The 15801-nt window shown below is 33.1% G+C and overlaps 1 protein-coding gene across 1 annotated transcript; it reads left to right on the forward strand.

The window, feature by feature from the left end:
* Window positions 1-741: 741 nt before the first annotated feature.
* On the forward strand, window positions 742-12095 carry HELRODRAFT_165320 (hypothetical protein; the record flags this gene model as incomplete). Its single annotated transcript, XM_009031938.1, has 8 exons — window positions 742-811; window positions 1454-1542; window positions 1898-2067; window positions 6526-6767; window positions 8041-8209; window positions 8776-8830; window positions 10330-10693; window positions 12037-12095. 8 exons carry the CDS (start codon window positions 742-744, stop codon window positions 12093-12095), a joined length of 1218 nt encoding a protein of 405 aa, XP_009030186.1.
* Between the last annotated feature and the right edge of the window lie 3706 nt (window positions 12096-15801).

The following is a 15801-nucleotide window of genomic DNA, read 5'->3' on the forward strand; positions in this document are numbered from 1 at the left end:
TTTGTATGTTGTTTGTACGGGCGAATCTAGGCAACTTCGGAAAGGGACCAAAAACTGTGAATTACTCCTAGCGAACTTTTTTGTTGATAACAGGGGCCATCCCCGGACCCCTCAAATCTGCCACCGGTTGTTTGTATAAAGTTGTTAATTATATGCTCTTTATATGTTGTTGATCGTGTTTTTTGGTTATAAATTGTTTTTTGACAAATTGCAATTTTAGAATTTTATTTACATTTATGCAGATGTAATAAATTTTAAATAGATCAAATTATTGAAAATTAAATTTCACACCGTTAAAAATTAAATAAGTTGAAGTAGAGCAAAAAATATTTTTAAAAAATATTTGCCTAACTGGGACTATGCAAATTTTGAAGCCCTACACATTCAAACGTTGTTTATTTTGCTCTCGAAATTTTTTAAAACAAATTTGTTTCATTATTTACATTTTGGTGATATTCCTGATGGTTTAGAGACAAAGTATTTGTGTTATGATGAATACAAAACTTGAACGATACTCTTACAAAAGTATGGGCGATGAAATAAAAATACCGAGATGTAATGAATTTTCGATCATGTTCATTTGAACTTAATTTTTCCAATCAAGCATTTTCAAATAGGGTACGAATTTTGTAAAGTTTTATTTTCTTAATTTTTCGGTGTGTAGTTAAAAAAATCCCAACACGCAATTACAATTTTCTAACTTGAATTAGAAGCCATCATTCTGCAATTCTGACATCAAATATGCAGCTCCTAACTGGTCTGGCTTCGCTACACAACAACAGCCTCAACAACTACAATCTCTCATCAAAAAGTAATTTGCCTCAATCAACTACATTCATCATATCCTTCGGTCACTCAAATATTCAACACACTCGATTCATATTTTAAGAAAATAGAAACTAACACCAACCACATCATCCACCCTCTACTACCACCCACTACCTTCGTCAACGTAAACATAAACATCAAACCCCACTCAATCAACTTATCAAGATGAAAAATTCATCCCAAGACGCCTAAAACATATCAACACAAAATAATCATTCGTCGTCTGCTGTGTCTAATTTCTTTTCTATAATATATTTATTTGTTCATTATGTAATTAATTAATTAATTTAGTCATTAATCAGTTTCTAAAATCTTCATTTAATTTCCCCCATAAATACACTGTTTATTTTTTTCATTTTATAATATCGTCCTGACGTCTGTCAAATTTTGATTTTTCAAAGAATAAAAAAAATCACGTTGAATACCTTAAATACGACCGATTCTTACATAAAACTATTTTAATAAATTTTCGTCAACAAGCCGATGAAAGATTCAGCTGTACGAAATGATGTTGTGTCAGGTTGATGTTAGCATCCAGCTTCTTGCGAATCATGACGATGACAGAATGAGAGTTGTAAGTTGAAAGCTCACGCCTACCACAAAAATCGAAAAAAATCTATTGCAGCAACAAATTTGTTGTTGGCTTGGGAAGAGTTTGCGAAAGGATGTGGTGACCTAACCAACAGTAAATATTTAAACGAAAGTTGGATGAACGTTGGATAGATGTTCCTTTCAAATTTGTGTATGACTGAAAAAGTGCTAATTTATTATTGATTTTGTTTCATTTCTTCAATGATAATATAATTGTTACTTACCTTAATGTTGTTTTGATTCGTGGGATTAGCTTTGCCTAATTTATATTATACTATATTATGTTTCATTTACACTGTCATACTTTTTTTTACATGTTTATTCGTGGCTTCGTTTACGCTTATGTTTTTACGAGTTCTAAATTATTTTTCATTAACTTTTAACGTTAGATACGGGCTAGCAATTTTTCTTCGCGTCTATTAATACTTTATTATTATTATTAATAACATCATTATTATTATCGTTATAAACTGTAAAGGCACGAAGGGTCTACGGATGCACCAACGCTCGTGCAAAATATTTAACCTCAAAAACTCTGAAAATTCTGAAGAAACAACAAACGATCCTAAAAATAGCTCCAACTCGCAATCGTCTTTTCCCCATCAACAAACATCTTTTTCACCCTCAAGGGCACCAAATATCGACAAGGTAAATGCACCACAAATGCACCACGAAACTGCAATCCAGTGGACTGAGGCCAATGCGTAATTCCATTCGCAGAGAGCAAACCTGTCTAACGTCGACAACATTGACAACTTCACCAACAGTCTACAGTTAACAATATACGACTACTTCGCATCACACTAAGGAACGTTGAAACCTAAAACAATTCACCGGTAGATCAAAACAAACCAATCTATAAACTAAAAAAAATTGAAACAACTTAAAATTCTTATCCGTAATAGTCACAATTTTGATTTTCAAATTATAGGACTCAGTAAACTAGTAAAATCAAAATTGTCTTCGTCAAAAGCACTAAAAATTGGTAACAATTAAGATGCTAATAATCAATTAAAACAACACTTTTGGGCCACATGAAAAAGTTGCTTAATCCATCAAACGATTTACTACTTTAAAATTTTTCTGAAACATTCTAAGCAATCAACACAACAATAAGTTTCGCCGGCCAAATTAGATCCAAACTCCACCAATCATTTCCATCATTTCCATGCTGTGCCAACACCCCGACATATAACGAAATTTCAGCAATTATTTCTCAGTCCGTTAGACAAATATCAATAATAATTTTTAAAATGTCCTATACTCCGTACAATACTCCACCAATTGTCTGTTGAATGCTGGAAGTAATCGTCGTTTCATACATGCTGGAAAGGAGGCCTGACAATATTAATTTACAAAAAGGTGACCTCAACCAACCATCAAATTTCAGTCCAATTACACTTCAACCAGTTCTTTATAGAATATTTTCTATTTTAATTAATGACAAAATATTAAAAATATTTCAAAATGAATAATTTCATCAATAAAACCATACAGAAAGGTTTTTACCCAAGAAAAGATAGTGTAGCTGAACGTACACAGTTATTGTCCCACCTGCTGAAAGACGAAAAAGAAACACCAGAAAAATAGCTAGATAGTGCTTGGCATCAGTTTGCCGACATTTTGGCAATCATCGCAAAAAGCACAGATGCGACCCAAAAACTTATAGATCTCAATCAAGCCCGGTGCCAATTGACAGGTATGAAAATGAGAAGAGACAAATGCTGCATATTTGGGATTGGGACGATCGACAAAAAATACGAGCAATTTTTACCCAGATTATTCCTCAGATTAATATCGGTGATCATTTCACATATCTGGAAAAAAATTTGCTATTTTATATGCAAGAACGCAAAGAAAAGGAACTGCTGTATGGTAAACTTAAAGTTTACCATATCCAGACTGGAGGTCTGGATACGTCCGTCCCATGGAAGTTAGAGATCCTAAGGCGCTTTGTTCTGACCCAATTCACATTAGAACTCCGAATGTACTATATTTTATTGACATGGATGGAAAACACACTGGGCTGTCTGGAAACAGAAGCCGTAAGAGGTTGGCTCTCTGCCTGTGAGCAGTTAGTTGCGTCGCAGAAATTCTCTCGCTGCCCTATGAATCTGGAGGCCTTAGCATGAAATCGCTAAAATGAGACTGAAACTTAATGGTTATTTTAAACATAATGCAAGCGATGAAGTAAAGTCTCAATGGATTGAAACATTACAAAAAAAGCTGACAACCTCAATCCAGACATTGCTGATAATAAAGAGACGCATGTAGCTCTAAAACGGCAACAGCATCAGGCTGACTTAAATATCATCTATCACTACCACAATGCCAAGGAGTTATAGTGAAATCAGTAAAAGAACACATCTTCGGCTCAGAGGTCAATTACACGATGGTCCATATCAACAGTAAAACTATCCGAGGTCTTCAATAAATTTTCAAGAAAATACATCAGACAACAACTGCCTACAAATACCAGCCTTCACAGATAGGCAAAAACGACCAATGGGTGTGAAACAGACTAATAAACTCGTCCTGTCAAACTGTGGCTCAACGGCAGCACTCGGGCGATACTTAAATCATCACCACAAAATTTTTAAAATAATCGTCAAAATAATAATTATTATAATCATCATTACCATTGAAAAGCTGGTTTGTGTTTATAAATGCCCACTTCTCCTAATTTAATTATAATTTTACTGCCAGAGTTACCTTCGTGATTGACTTTTAAATGTCTTAATTAAATGCTTCAATAATTTAATTGTTACTAAATTATTTAGATATAAACACAGCAGTTTAGAGAAAATTAAAAATCAAACTCACCAATAAAATTGATTGTGAGTATCCTTGCTTGTACTTTTTAAGATAGAAATGTTTTTGAATAATTTAAAGTAAAATAATTTGTAATTTTTTGATACATTCAATTTTTGTATGCATGGTTGTATTTTGTTATATACAATAGCCGTTCCAAAATTTTGTTGAAAAATATTAAAAAACCATTAAAATAATAAAAATAAAAACTTTTCTATCTAACAGTTATTATTTATTACTAAACTATATATTTGTAAACATTCTTCGAAAACAAATAATCTTAAAATGTATTTAAATATATACATAAATTTTAATTCGAGTTAATCAAAATTATTTTCACATTGAAACTTAACGACTTAACTTATTTATTGAATAAACTATCTAATAGCAGTTTAAACATTTTCTTCAACAAGATTTATTTTTATTTTTCTTTGGTAAACAGGCAACGCCCCGCAATATAAATATCTATCTATCCCATCTACAATTTAATGATGAATGTGATACACAAAGCAGATACAAGCACACTCAATGTACGATGATGCCTACGACATGTTGCCTCTACAACAGCAGTATTCATGTTGTTTACGTTTGCTTACCTGTAAAACACCTGCATATATTAAATAATGAAGCGCATTTTCACTTGATGAAACAGCTTATTGTGTACTTGGTTCGTACGGACGCTTGAATGAAACAGCTGAGGGAATCCTTCAATATGAAACAACCTTCTCCGTGTTTGTTGCTACGTGCTTAAATTATTTTTCAATTCTTTTAGTATTTCAACACTTCATTTGATGACTTATTTTTTTTGTAAAACAGTGTTTTTTTTACAAAATAAGTCTTATCATTTCTAATTTTTCTGTAGTCTATAGATTGTTGTAACACAATTTTTTATAAACAAGTGACACGTTTGCCGAGTGAGGTTTTTAGTTACTAAACCAACGTCGATATAAACGCACGGAAATAGCGGTATCAAAAACTTCTAGTCAACAACAACTACAACCAACATGCTAATTAACAATTATTACAAAAGAACATTCATTTAAAAAATTATTAGCAAAATCATCGTGACGTAACAAAGAAAAGTAACAATGATAAAACAGCAGATGAAATAATAGTTTATTACAAAAATACAACGTCAACAGCTTATAAGATCGATGAGAAAATAATAAAAACAATTGTAAACGGTAACGTAAAAACTATCAACGAAAATGATAAATTAAAACTAGGATTTATTACACGAACAAAACTTCATCCCTTGTTCTTAAAAATAATTGCAGTACTAAACCAGAATCGATAATGAAGAGCAGTCATCAAGTATATTCTTTTGATTGTCAAATCGGTGATTGTAGGCACCGAAACACAGAATATATCGGATTTACTACTACGACTTTGTCAAAAAGGTTAACAATGAATACACACAATGGTGCAATAAAAAACCATCTAATGGATTCGCAACAAATAAAAATAACAAGGAAAATATTAAACTCAAATATTAAAGTGTTATTTTACAACCATAATATAAGCAATTTGATAATGGCAGAGGCTTTATTAATAGAAAATAGAAACCCTGTATCCAACAACAGGCAGTAACGATTCTACCAGCAAAGAAATTACTCACACAAAGAAACAATGAAACTTAGAGTTCCTTCGTTAAAAATACTATAAATACCAGATGAACTAAATAAAATATAACAATATCACAAACTCTATTACACTGATGATGGTAAAGGTTACCAAAAAAACCTCGTTCCAATATATATATATATATATATATATATATATATATATATATATATATATATATTCAAGTTTCTTTAGTTCAAAACCAAAATTTTTTTTTATTTTTTATGATAGAACAAAAAAGCTTTTACCATCTTCGGTGTTCAAATTGATATGTTGTGGTTGTTAGTTTTACAATCTTCAACGTCATGAATATTCAATTAAATAACTAAATATTCACTTTGAACAAACAAGAAACCAATAAATAGGAACAGTATAAAAATATTTGAGCATCTACACCGAAGATGGTATAGGAATACCGAAAAAAGCTTTTCTGTTCTATCATGTATAAAATAAACAAATATATGTATTTTGGAACGAAGTTTTCATTATATGTATTGTATACAAATTTGTATATGTATGTAGTTTTATTTAATTGAATTAATTGTAGAAGTCTCTTAACATCTTTTAAAGTTTTAGAAATTTTGCTTTGTGTAACCCATTTTATAAATATTAATGAAACGATAAAAAAAATTCAAACAATCATTCAAAACTTTGAAATGTTCACTTAAACAGGCGTCCAACGTTGAACACAGAAGTGCAAAATAACAAACATTATAAGAGCCCCAGTGAATTTTTTGCACACCACCAACATGGAAAGGTTGGATTCTTTTTCATTTTCAAACTCGTAGTAAAAAGTTCTCTTGGTGACCGACCATCGGAAGAGTTCTCTGATATTCATGGACCTGTCATCTACGGCTCCGTATCTTACCTTTCTGCGTGTGGAAGCCTTGAATACAGGTGGCTTGGTCACGTACGTACGTTTGTCCGAAGCTCATCGTTCAATGCAAATAAATGTTGATTATCATTATAAATTATAATCATGCATTCGAAAAGTTAAATATTTTTCGGAAAACCCTAGTTCAGAAATAATAAAAGATAAACTACTGATGAATTTTTAAAAGAACGGTTCGGCGGTTCCAAAAAAATGACCAAAAAATTGGATAAAAGAAATATCTTCAACGTTATAAAAAAAAGTGATTCAAATAAATTTAAATCACACATACATGAAAATTAAATAAAAATCAAAGCCCAGTTCATCAACCAGCAAACTTACAATGTATTCCTTCTTTTTCGCCATAATTTTTCATCAAAAAATTTAGATCGTTGCAGAAACTCGTGGAACACAACCCTAAATAGAATCCAGTCCAGCCTCTTTCGCGTACGTAATCTTGTGGATTAACGCACATCAACTGAGCCCCTAACAATGGATATCGTCGTTAAATTTATGTTAACAAGCTAAGCTAACTACTAATTTTATTTAATAAATTACTTAAATTAAATAATTTTTTCCAATTAAAATAATTTAACTTGAAAACTATGTGTAAAAATCAGCCAAAAATTCATTAAGATGTGCAAGTGCATTTCAAAGATGCTTATTGATTTATAAGATAATTTATCATCTATGGAAAGATATAAAAACAACGTTATTGCCCCGTTTTGTGCACACATTTAAAAATTTGAACGCATCACCTGTGGATCTTCAAAGATACATAATTGTTAACAGAAAATTTAAAATATAGCCAAAAATTCATTTATGTGTGCATATATAAATAAATAAACTTATAAATCCGCATCTAAAAATGTCATTACATCACCCGTGGATCTTTAAGTAGACGTAGTCTGTTACGAAAACTAAAAAAACAGCCAAAAATCCATTCATGTGTGCATTTCAAAGTTGCTTGAAGATTCGAATAGATACTTTTATTTTCTAGTAAATGATTTCAAAATACTACTGCTCTTTTTGTGCATCACCAGTAGATCTTCAAATAAACATAATCGGTAACGAAAATCTTAAAAAATTAGCCAAAAATCTATTTATGTGTGCAATTCAATTTTTTCATAAAATAAACGGCCAATGGCGTCGTTTTATGATATCTCAAAAATAACATTGTCTATTAAAATATGTAAATAATGATTATTAATAATTTAATTTTCATTTTAAAATATGTTAAGTTTCATCAGATTTGTCATAATCTGGCTTTTAAATGTAAAGGTTTAAAAAAATTAGTTCCATCACACTCTTCCTAGGTTCAGAGAAATCAACAACACCCAAACATCGCATAGGAATACGTCCTAAACGACGTATCAGGACGCATGTGATAGGCGGGAATCTTTGTGTTATATTCGAACCTGGTCAATGCACTGCGAAACAGCACCAGGCGACCCTAACCACTAGGCCATCACGCCACCCAGGCATGTTAGATATGCTTCACGAACATCAACTTCGTGCACCTTGCACAAGCTTATTGAATTGGAAAATCGGTGACTTGAAAATAAATTGCTTACTTTATTATGCATGAAGAAAACAGTTGAATAGTGAATTTTAATAATTAGATAAGATACAGAAGCGGATTCAATTTTTTTTTGTGACAAAATATAACCAAATGTATTTGATTTTATTATTAACACAAACTAATCTATTTTTTATACTATAACTATTTGAATCACAATACATTTTTGCAATATAATTACAATATATTTCTAGGACTCAGTAAGCTATATTATTATAATTATTTGTTCAAGTAGCTGAATTTCCGTTTGGTTTAAAACAAGGGGAGGCCTATTTACCAATATACAACACTTTCTTATGGGATGAAGCAGGGGTATGCAAAGAACACAATTTTTTTCAACTTTTAATTATTTCCGGTAATGTCGACTTTATTTTTTTAAATTTATATAAAATAAAAGTAATTTATTGCCACATTGAATAACAATTTAAAAAAATAAAATTTTAACATTTTAAAAGCAATATTCCTAAATTAGTAAATATACGTTTGACTCGAACGATAAAAAATCACCCTCCAAGTTCCCTTCGAAAGTAAGCTCCTTGTTCGACCGTTAAAAAAGAGCGAAGGCCGTTATATTTATTCTAGTTATGTGGTTTAAAACTGTTGAAGACGCGTCATGTAACGACTTATAAGAATAAACAAATAAAAGTAAAATATTTGCAATACTAAAATATTAGTTGAAACTTTTTACAAAAACAAAAAATATAGATTACCGGTTTTACAAATTAATCTAAAATGTAAATAAAGGGATAATTAAACATTAATGCCCATTTATATAAGAGATTTACTTCCTGAGTATTCCACGACGAGGCCGCATACGTAATCCTGCGGGCAAACAGTGGGATAATAATTTTTCAGTACTCTTTCAAAATTATAGCCAAATTTTTTCAAGACTCGTTTTGTATTTGAAACCACAACCGTGTTAAATGGAGTCTTTTCGTTTGGGATTTCTGCTTCGTATTCATCAACATTATCCAACAAACCTTTGTAACATTGTAAAATTGAGAAAACCGAGAAAACTGTTGTTTCCTCGGGTGATGCAATTTCTAAATGAATAACAAAAATTATCCATAGATATGACGAGTGATTCATTTATTATTTTTAAGGTAGCATTAAAAAACAAACAATTATAAAGAAATGTGACGACGTTTTGAATCATCAAAAATATGGATATTATTAAATAAAAAATATGGGTGTAAATTAACTGTTAAATAAAGTGGAATTCAGTTGAATGGAAAATATGAACAAAAGGTTATCAAGATATGTATTGTTATATTATATGCATTGTTATTATAATGATATTATAATAACATTTTAATTCATTTAGATATGGGCATATGTTTTTCGCACCCACCCTTTTTTTATGTTTATGTTTATATGTAATGTAGATAGAATAATTAAATAAGTCTTCACATTTAAAAACAACACCGATAGGCCCATGAACATCAAATCAGGCGCAATAAAACATTTTACTATTTCAATTCAATAAAATCTTAAAATTTTCAAAACAATTTTTAACGTTGTTCAATTTCAAATTAGCTATTTATATTTTTATAAATACAAAGCTATTAATAAGAAACAATGACACTTCTGAAGCAAATTACGTCATAACTTCATTGATTTTAATGTGTAAACGTATATAACGTTAATCAACCTTACATCGCCTCTCCGGTACAACAAACAAGTTTTCATTTCTCAAACTGAATTTTAAATTTCAATATATACGAATGCTAAATAATGTTAGTTAAATAATGATCAAAGTTACTTTACAGTTTTGCACGCATTTTCTTCTGTCTTTAAAGGATTATATATATATATATATATATATATATATATATATATATATATATATATATATATGTGTGTGTGTGTGTGTGTGTGTGTGTGTGTGTGTGTGTGTGTGTGTGTGTGTGTGTGTGTGTGTGTGTAAATATATCATTAACATTAAACTTAAAACGGGTTGACTATGCCGGGGATGGGGATGAGAAATGAACTCTCATCTCCTAAAAAATGCTCCCATTGGCGGTAGGTATCCCACCTCAGTGGCGTTCGGTCCTGCCTTGGCGACAAAGCAGCCCTATTTAGGGAGGCACTGCTTTCTCCAACTGGAGAAGGGACTGGAAAATGTGTCCTAAGAAAAGCTAGCCCAACAAAACCGTCTTGTTGGCTGACCGCGGCTGACTGGATATCCATTTTTTGCGGCAAAAATATACATAAATCCAAAAGGAAAATACTGAACTTTGTGGCATGGAACGTTCGCACATTGTTGGAGAATAGTGATCGAAATGAACGTAGGTCCGCCATCGTGGCGCGTGAGCTGGCTCGTTTTGAAATAGATATTGATGCACTGAGTGAGACAAGATTATCCGATGCTTCACAATTTGAAGAAAAAGGTGCCGGATACACCGAGATTCAGACGCTGTTCAACCGCTTCTATATAACAGCTAAGAGATTTGGACTTACAGTCAGTCTGAAGAAAACTGAGGTCTTGCATCAGAGCTACCCAGTTTTGTTGGAGGCAATAGCCCATGTGATGGCGGACGACTCGCGTTTCAATTCTGTTGATAGATTTTGTTATCTAGGCGGATATATCTCCAACAATGCAAATATCGATGATGATATTACAGCAAAGCTTGCAAAAGCAGGTGTTGCTTTTGGTATGCTGACCGGACGTCTTTGGAAAGAGCACGGAATTACTCTGGCCACCAAAATTGCGGTATACAGAGCAGTTGTGCTCCCTTCACTGCTTTACGGTTGCGAAACCTGGACGTTCTACCGTCGCCACATTCGTAGACTCGACCAGTTTCATATGAGATGCCTGCGCATGATTGCAGGTATCCGGTGGGAAGACAAGGTCCCTAACACAGTGGTTCTGTCAAAGTGCGGTATAATGGGTGTACATCGCCTCTGCTTCAAACTCAGTTTCGCTGGATAGGGCACGTTATACGTATGCCAGATACAAGTATCCCCAAGCAGGTCTTTTTTGTCTGCTGGCGTGGGGAAATAGACTGGCAAGTGGCCCTGTACGCAGATACAAAGACAGCCTTTAAAAAAAATATGAAAAAATGTGGTCTAGACCCCAAGGCTCTTTGTGTTGATGCTCTACGACGCTCGGAATGGAGGTCTACCCAGTCGGCGGTTTCCGCTTTTGAACTGGCACGTACAGCTGCCCTCGCTGAAAAAAGGACTTGACGAAAACAGACGGCCCAAAGTGGCGATAGTACAAATGTATGGTTTTGTGGAACTTGTGCACGGAAATGTTCATCAAGGATAGGACTTTTCGCTCATTCTAGGACTCACCGATGACCCAATTCGTCGACCCGACGATGTACTCCATGTGTGTGTAAATATTTCATTAACATTGATACACTTTTCTCCTATTAACAATTTTATTTTATTCTCATTCTAATTATTCTCAGCTGCTGATTTTTATATTAAAGAACGGATGACTTGCAGACTAATGCTTCGCTTAATGTCTCAATAACTCTCATCCATGTTATCATCTCATGAATGCACTCCTAACACCCCGTATCATCAAACAAACACCTTCATTTCAACTCCCCTACACAATTTCCTATCATCCCCTCTACACAATCACAATTTCATAACATCTCCTCCACACAATTACACTTACAATTCGTCACATTCATATCACCACTGTTCTCGATATCACAGTTCATAAAAATTCAACCCTATAGTCAACAACCCTCTTCCACCTATCAACAATATTGAACAGCTCTGACTCGACTTCAATGTGGCTACTCAATATATCTCAAAAGCTACCTAGCAAAATAAATAATACAATAAAATAAAACTTGACAAGCACAATCTCTGCTCATCTTCTAATCACAACATCCAACACCTATTCAACTGCCCCGCAAAACTTACCACACTCACAACTGCTGGGCGGACCCGGCGGCTATGGCTCAATTCCTAAAAACCGAAAGGGCACCCTTCTCAGATAAGCTACAACAACTACTACACAGACTATGAGCTATTAGATGATGTCTGATAGTTGTCTGCAGATACATAGTAAAATACAGTTTTTCTCATAAGAGAAGATAACTGTCTGGCTGGAAATGCACGAATCTATATGAGGGAAAAGATCCAATCAGTCTCAGAAATTTAATAAAAGGGCCGACTGCGATCATCCAACCATAGTGACCTAAGAATTCAAAAATTCAAATCAAAAAAAGATTTTCAGTCTCAGCTTCTCAAATTTGCAATTTGGATCTATCAATCTTCGTTTATCGTCCAGAGACCCAGTTCCCCGAGGTGGAACGTTGTTTTCTTTGCCATCAATTTTTTGCGCCAAATTAGACGATCAGTTATATCCATTTCATTTAAATTTAGAGATTTCATGTCTTGCTCGATTGTTTGCTACCAGGACTTCTTTGGACGGCCTTTGGGACGTGTGCCAGGTACTTCAACATCTGCAAGAGAAGTTATGGCACTTTTTCCACAGCAGACGGGGTTGCCGGCATTCGTCCTTTATATCATCTAAACCAGCACGACGCAGGATTTCGGTAGATTTGATGTGGTCCTTCAGACTAATTCATTGCATCCATCAGAGCATTTTCATGTCGGTTTTTTGAAGTTGTTGTTTCAGTTTGGTTGTCATTGGCCATGTGTCTGCACCACATAACAAGACCAAACGTATCACAAATTTATTAAGTCTTGATCGTAGTGGTAGTGGGATGTCCCGCCGCATCAATATAGAGGCAAGGAGATGCCATTTATTCCAGGCTGCACGTATGCGTGCTCGAACGGCAGCTTCAACTGTTCCAGTACAATCCAGAACATCCCCTAGATATTGAGACGATGTGACTTTCTCTACCTTAATGGCTTCAAAAACATTGCTATTTCGTATTTGTTGTTGCGTATTGATGCAAGCAGAACAAACAAAATTGGACATTTTAGATAGATTAGATACTTTAGATAAAAAATGTTAACGTCATCAGTCGAAGTGACTTCAAGAAACGTTTGACAAATAATTTATTCAACCTCTAACAGCAAAATATGAAGTACGCTTCTGTCAATTCATGACAAGCGTTGTACAAATCCAGCAACACAATACAATTACTACTAATCAAATCATTCACATACAATTTTATTTGAAAGTATTAAAAATCACAAATTAAATTAACATTTCAATAGAATGATATCTATAATCTTGTCGTTCACGAATGTCAGCATCTCTTATTGACCACTTTATTTGCCACGATGAATGAGCAGCATCATGCTAACCTGCCTGCCACACAATTCATCTTATTTTAAAGTTTAATCATAATGAATTGTTATATCTTATTCACAATTTGAACAAACTGTAAGCATTAAACTTTAAATATGTATAAGGTGGAGCTTAAACATCCCAAAAAATCAAATTTGTGGTTTTCAATGGTCTTTCCCCTCAGATATTTTTCTCCTCATCTAAAATTGAGAAAAAAAAGTTTGAGCTTCTTAGTGTTATATTTAGAGGTAGTTCAATGTCATCAAAGATAACCCATTTACAAATTATTATTGAAAAATTGTAAAATAATTCTAGAATACATCTATGTAACAGCATTTTAACTTAGAATCTTAAACATTGTCTTCAAATACAATCAAACAGAAGCCTGTTCTTGAATATACAACCTTTAAAAGCAAAAAGTTAGTGCTTTTCTACACTGCTGACAGGTGACGTACTTGGCCGAAGTTCCAAAAATGTGTGTTTTTTGCTGTCCGGATATGCCTGCCTGTGCTGCTCAACTGTCTGCAATAGGAACTGAAGCTGAGACTCATCTTTGGTTTTAATGCAACTTTGTTTTTGAATAAGAGTGACCCCACTTCTGCATGATCATTCACCACACTCATGGAACGAACTGTCTCTGATGCTTGTTGATAGTCCCCCTATGCCTTCCACATATCTGGATCCACATTGAAAAATTTATACGGAAGTTCCATGAGTTGAAATAATGTGAACGATTTTGCTGAAAAGAAATCCTCAAATTTCTTTTCTATGAATGCTGGCAGGTCAACAGTTATTCGCTTATTATGATCCTGCTGAGCTAGCTCAGTGTTAATCTCGTCTTTCATGGCATTTACCATCTATCTCTTGGTTGCTGCAGTTACTGTTTTGTCAAAAAAGACTAAACCAGCCAGTTCGGGTGACAAATATCACAAGTGATTGGAGAACTTGTGTGATGCAGCCTTTGATGTTGCTGGATTTATCGTTGAGTAGCCAAGCAGTGATTTCAGCAATAGTTGATGGTGCATGGACCCAGGTGCCATGAATCAAATTCCTCTTGACAACTAGCTCCAAAAATTCTCTGTAATATCTCTGCCCTCTGCCAGATATCTCTTTTCAAAAACAATGATACTGCCCCTGATGTCTTATATCCATTATACATCATTGTTGATGTAAGCAAGCTTTATTTAGCATGTAATAATAAATATGCGATTTAGTTATGTGACCAGTGTCTAGCCAGTTACAAAATACTGCATTGTAGTATGCTTACTATGGGTTCTAAAGACAAAAGCCTTAAAAGCCGAGATACATTCAAAACTTCAGTGCACCTGAGCTACAAGTAAATATTGATAAATGAAGCTGAGAATTTGTCTGAATTTTTTCTTCTTCATGTGGACAAGTGGACAAACAAAATTAGGGGGTAAGAAGGTGATATTTCAGAACATAAAATATAAGCTCCACCCTAATATACATGTTTCAAAATATTTCAATCAATTTTTGGCAAACAATACAAAAATAAAGTACAAATTATGACTTTTTAAATATACTTTGTTAATACTGAAAATTTGTATTGTTTAATTATCGAATCTCATTTTCGACATTTCGACATGTTGTCCGGCTGAGTGAGTAGCAGACCTTCCTCGCATATTCGCCACACCGAAATAAGAAATTTAATTTTTCTGTAACTTATTCTAGCGAGTCGTTCAATTTTTACAATGTGGCGTTGGCGTAAGTAACTTCATTCTAAAATTTCAATATTTTCATGGTAATTTTAATTGATATAACCAAATTTTCGGGAATGAGAATTTTGTCGGAAAGGAAGATCGGGAGTTAACTGTTAAAAGCGAAGCTAAATTCACTACATTAATAGCAACATTCTCTGCCTCTGCAACGTGCAATGCAAATGCAAATAAAAATTATAAACATGGATATTTCAAACATATAAACGTAGCACTCATACAGTAGAGAGAGATAGGGTTCCATTCCGCAGTTGGAAATAGTCGCTATTTTGAAATATGAACATTTTTTTGATTGTGATTGAAATTTGGATAAAAATTCATCTTTTAAAATTAATTAAATTTAATTAAATATAAAAATATAAAGTAATTTATATTTAATTAATAATGAACTCTGTTTTCAATTTTTGCTTATTCTATATAATGCAATAGTGTTATGCGACCAGTTGTTATCTTTCCCTATTCTACTATTCATATATTATATATATATATTCTATTTCGGCATTTATATCTAGCCTGAGTGTTATAGGTCTGGCAA

Source organism: Helobdella robusta (genome assembly GCF_000326865.2).
Source record: "Helobdella robusta unplaced genomic scaffold HELROscaffold_8, whole genome shotgun sequence".
Taxonomy (NCBI): domain Eukaryota; kingdom Metazoa; phylum Annelida; class Clitellata; order Rhynchobdellida; family Glossiphoniidae; genus Helobdella; species Helobdella robusta.